The 5744-nt window shown below is 34.6% G+C and overlaps 1 protein-coding gene across 1 annotated transcript in view; it reads right to left on the reverse strand.

Annotated features, from left to right (window-relative positions):
- Positions 4818-5744, reverse strand: part of LOC107640307 (leucine-rich repeat extensin-like protein 6) — a 1718-nt gene continuing 791 nt past the window's right edge. The window contains exons 2-4 of the mRNA XM_016343839.1: positions 5405-5640; positions 5151-5208; positions 4818-4824 (exon numbers count right to left, since the gene is read on the reverse strand). Of these exons, the coding sequence (XP_016199325.1) occupies positions 4818-4824; positions 5151-5208; positions 5405-5640 (301 nt within the window). The remainder of the gene's footprint in view (positions 4825-5150; positions 5209-5404; positions 5641-5744) is intronic.

A 5744-nucleotide genomic window follows, 5' to 3' on the forward strand; every position in this document is an offset into this window, starting at 1 on the left:
TAATAAACATTTTTTAATTGAGAATATATCATTATTTTTTAAATTTAATTTTAGTATTATAAGTTTTCTATGATCAAACTTGGATCTAAATCAGCACAAGTTATATGATATATATTGTGGAAGATTTACCAAAAAAAATTGCACAAAAGTCTCATTAGAAACTCCCACAAGTATGGTAAATGAACTTCGATTTAAGGAAACAGAAGACACATTCACATAAGATACCTCCATTTATGGACACATCCATAGAGAGGCACATTTAAAGAAGACACAACTAAAAAAGACACCTTCATTAAAAGACACATCCACAGAAGACACAACTAAAAAAGACACCTCCATTAGAAGTTACATCCACATAAAACATATAATTTAGAAGATACCTTCGTTAAAAGACACATCCATATATAGAAACATCCATAGAAGACAGATCTAAAAATAGAAGCTTCCAACAAAGACACCTCTATTGGAAGACTCATCCATAAAAGCCACATCCAATCATTAACCTGTTAAAATAAACCATGTGTTTATCTTTTGCAAAAAGACAGTACAATGTCCAAACAGGGGATTCAAAGCCACAATAGACACAACATCCAGGAGTTAACTTCAAAAATTCCACAAAGGTCATAATAGAAATGCTCACTAATAAGGCATATGAATCCAAAAGACACAGTCCATTTATATAACACAAGGAAAATATCAAGATGCAACAAAATATAACTCAACAAGAATGTCTTAAAACTAGTTAAACAATAATGTTCTATCCAACTTTCTTCTTCACATCTTTATCTCATTGGTAGGTCTTTTTCTTGGGTAATACGCCAGCCCACCGAAGCATGCTCTTTGTGCTTGGTGTTGTGAACGCCTTATGTTTATTCCTTGGATTGTTGCGGCGCACATCAGGTTGAGGACATCTGTCGAGGGCATTCAATGCTTGGTCAATCGCTGAATTATAAAGATCCAGAATGATATCAAGCATTATGTCCCATCGATTCTACCTCATCTAGCTTTGTTTCGGCCAGATCTTTCATCATATCAGCGATGTAACAAGGTGAGAACATTGTCTCCAATAATTTCTGTCAATATAGGAAGCGATCGTAAGAAGGAAATAGAGTCACAAATTAAAAGAGAAGCACATAACAGTAGACGATGTAGTACTGGTTTTCCCATTTTTTGCAAGATAATTTTCAGCAACACACCAAAAGTGGGGGGCTTCTGACGCTAGTTGGGAATGCAAACTAGTTTAACTGGAAAATAAAATTCGATGCAAGCATCCAATTAATACTAAATTAAACACACATTCCAACTCAATCAACAATACCCCATAGTAAAAAGAGAGGAAAAAAAAACTCAACGGTTTATCAGTACCGAGAGAAACATCAAATACTTTTAGATAATTTAGACCATTGAAGCTATAAATCACTAAATTATAAATTAAACCAACACCAATTCAGAAAAAAATAATTCTAAGATTCAACTTTTCATTTTTTTTTTCTAAGTTAACTAAATCAGAGGTGCAAGAATAACATCACATAAAGTAATTCAACAGCAACCTCTATTAATCAATTGGACATCAAAGAACACTGAACTAAACCAAATAAATTCAGTTAGTGATAACCATACATATAATTTGAACTATAGAGGCATGAAAATTAACTTTGATCAGAAGACACACCCATTTTTAGAAAATTTAAACCATTTCACCTATTAATTGCTAAATTATAAATCAAAAATCAATTTAGAAAAAAAAAAGTTTCAAGATTCAACTTTTGGTTTTTCTAAATCAAAGGCACAAGAATAACAAGAGATAAAGTAATTCAATAGCAACCTCTATTAATCAAATGAACATCAAGAAACACTGAACAAAACCAAATAAATTTAGTTAGTGACAACCATATATATAATCTGAACTATGGAGTGGTGCATGCAAATTAATTTTGTTCAGAAGACATACCAGTTTTTAGAGAATTTAAATAATTGCACATATTAATCGCTAAATTATAAACCAAAAATCAATTCATAAATTTTTTTTCTAAGATTCAACTTTTGATTTTTCTAAATCAACTATCAAAGGTACAAGAATAATAAGACATAAAGTAATTCAATAGCAATCTCTATTAATCAAATGAACATCAAGGAACATTGAATGAAACCAAATAAATTTAGTTAGTGACAACCATACATATAATATGAACAATGGAATGGTGCATGCAAATTAATTTTGATCATAAGACACATTCGAAATAACAGTAAGTTAATGAGATTACAACTATTATTTCTTACTCAGCACTTCGAAACATCACTCCGTATTTACGGGGATAACAACTATCTATTTTCCAAATCTAATTTTAAGTTGATCACATTCAAACCCAATTTAAATCCAGAAAGAAAAATACAAACGAACTTATAATCCTATTTTTATCCCATAGTTTCGAATTCTCTTAACAACTATAATTACCAACGCATACCATATCTCTCCAGCAAAGCATAATAAATCAATGTCATATAAAAATTTAGTTCAGTTCATATAACAATCTCGCTAACATTACATAAAAGTAGTATCCACAAATTAAAAAATGCATCTTGTATGAATGCCTAACCCTATAATATGAACCAAAAATAGATCAGTAACATCCTCTATTTACTAAAACCGTGAATTACTACTAACCTGTTATCATAGTGACGCCGACGGAAGAGGAAGAGCCTGCGCGATACCCATCGGTACTCCTCGAAGCTGATTGCACAGTTGAGCAAGTTGATAGCCTTGGCATTGAGCTCCACCTTCTTTCTGTCTTCTTCGGTCCAGCTTGCTTCAGGTTTAAGAGAGACTACTCCTTCAGCACTTGTGGTGGTTGGAAATTGAGGACCCTCCAAGATAATCTTCCAGAGCCTGTAGTCTACTGCTTGTAGAAAGATCTTCATTCTCTCCTTCTAATAGGTATAGTTTTTTCCATTGAAGAGAGGAGGTCTGTTGCTTGACTGTCTTCTGTCAAGTTGTAAGACACCAGGTTTAAGCCACTACTTTCTGCCATCTAGATCTTTTCTCCAAGCTGCAAAGCTTGATCTCTTTGAGACCAAGCTCTGATACCAATTGATGGTTTTCAGTGGCTAAGAGAAGGGGGGTTGAATCTTAGTCACTTTTTTGCTTATTAAAACTTGCTGGTCCTTGAAACAACTTCTGGAGACTTTTTAATTTTTGTCTCGTACCCAGCCACGAGACTTTTTCTTTTTATCTCGTCACCCGGTACGAGATATTTTTCAGTTTTATCTCCTATGCAGCAGAAACAGAAATGGAGTAGAAGAAAGAGAGAGAGAATCACACCAAGATATATCCTGGTTTAGCTGCCAAGTGCAATGCAGCCTACATCCAGTCTCCATCACAACAATGATGGAATTTCACTATAATCATCCTTGATTACAAGCACCAATTCTCCCTAGGAACTACCCTTCCTATCCAGAATAAGTCCAGAATCTAAACCCCAATCCTGAACTTGACTTGGTCACTACCAAGCTTTCAACTGCTAAGTGCTAACCCAACTTGCAAGGGGATTCCCACAGAATCATGAAACACAACACAAATGTACAAAGAACCTCTAAGGACATCTATGGCTTTTTCTTTTAATTTTGCACTCTCTGCCTTTTTCCGCTCTATGGCTTTTTCTTACAAACCTTACTGTTTGCCTTTTTTCATGAGACTCAAGACAGACAAAATTAAATAGAAAATTACAAAATAAAGAACATTGAAGGAGAAGAACTTCTGTTAGCTTAGGTAGCTATGAGAACTTTGTGCCTTGCATTCTTACTCCTTGCTTCAAGCCCTGGCTGTTCTCCCTTATATAGAGGGGGAAGCCTCCATGGTTGAAACCAAATGAACCAAGCTAAACTTCTTCTTCTTCATGCAAAACCGGTTCGGCCAGAGAGAGAAGAGAGATAATCGAATGCTAAAACCAACATGCAATTACCTCTGAGTCTTCTCTTTACACCAAGCTTCCTCAATCCGAGCCATCCAACTTGACTTGCACTCCAAGAAGGACTCCTAGCCCTTGATGCTTCTTGATGTATGACAGCTCCTCCTGCTCCACTTTTGCTTCCTCCTTCACGTAGCCACCCTAGCTACCTTCTGTGATGAGTGAACACAAAAGCAGAGACGAGCCATCCCTCTGAGATCTTCTTCCTCTGACCGAAATCTTCTTCATCCATTTTTTGTATGGAGAGGCTGAGCCTACTTCACCAAATCTTACCTCCTTTGGTGAAAATCTCAGCCACAACATACTTTTTGTTTTCTTTTTCTTGCCATCATTGCAATGGTCTTGTTGCTTGCTTCTTCTTCTCTTCGGTAGCTTGCCATAGCTTCCATGCTTTCTCTGTGAAGTAACCGAATGAAGAAGAGAGATAAGAGAGAAGAGAGATTAGAAAGAAAAGCAATCAAATGAATTTGAACAAATTAATTAAAGATGAGTTGCTTTTGCTTCCCTTTTGTGGAGTAGCGTGCCTTCATTAAGGCCATCAATCTAATCAATTATAATTTCTCTCTCATGTTTTCAAGGTCTGCATTAACTCCACTTAATAAAATTTGAATTCCATCACATGATAAAAAAAAGGAGATCCGTTGGAAGCATGAAGCAAAACATTTGTTTTCTCTCAAAATTGGTTTCGGACCAAACCTTGGGTTTCCAACTAAACTTTAAATTGGGCTAATAATAATGTTAATAGAATCTGGCCCATTAACAACATATTGATTCAGCCAAACAATTTAACCAAGGCTGAAAGTAAAATTCATATTTGGGCTTGCAACAACTTTTCTTTTCTTTTCGGCCCAATCAAAACCTGCACAGCAAAATTATTTTAATCAACATATATGAATTGAAATCAAATTAATAATTTTGTAATTAATTATATTAATAGTGTTTGATCATCACTAATTTTATTTGAAGTTTTCCAAACTCATCACCCCTTAATTACCTAGCGGGATGTTCATAAAATCTACGAATCATTTAGTTGATCACATTATTTCCTTTTTATATTGTTCTTCTTGTTGTGCGATCGCCAATGCTAAAACAATTTTTTTTTTCTAGAAAGATATTGGTGTTGTCATCACATTATCATTTAATATTTTAGAAAATTAAACTTGCTTATATTTTAAGTGTTTTTACCTTTTAAAAATACAACCTATATTATCTATGTGACTATATCTATCAGCAGCAGTTTCAACTGTGGCAACAAAGAAAAATAAACATCAATAACAAATTTTACTTGTTTTGTATAAATATTAATAATCCGTATTGAATCAGCTAGAAACCCATGCATTTTCCCCGATTGTGCTTTCGTTTAATGAAGGGACATTTTGGGAATGGACCATGGAAGTAATTATTTGAACAATCGAAGTGCTTCAACTTAGGCAACATACAAATGCCGGTCGGAACCACACCTGAGAAATTGTTATGCTTTAAAACCAATTGTTCCAAGCTCTTCATTCCTTGCATGGTTCCTGGTAGTTCTCCCTCCAATCTGTTGAAGCTCACATCAAACACTGTCACTTTGTCTAAGTACCCTATTTCTTGGGGCAATGGACCCGTTAGCCCCGTATTCGATATTATAATCTCATTAAGGGTATCCTTCATTTTGGCCACACTTGATGGAATACTACCCTTTATATCATTGTTTGATAATATCATAACAGAAACGGGTGAGTTCCCAAAGTTTTGTGGTAAGGAGAACTGGAATTTGTTATTGTTGATGAAAAGAGC

This window comes from Arachis ipaensis, chromosome B05, assembly GCF_000816755.2.
Source record: "Arachis ipaensis cultivar K30076 chromosome B05, Araip1.1, whole genome shotgun sequence".
In the NCBI taxonomy this organism is placed as follows: Eukaryota; Viridiplantae; Streptophyta; class Magnoliopsida; order Fabales; family Fabaceae; genus Arachis; species Arachis ipaensis.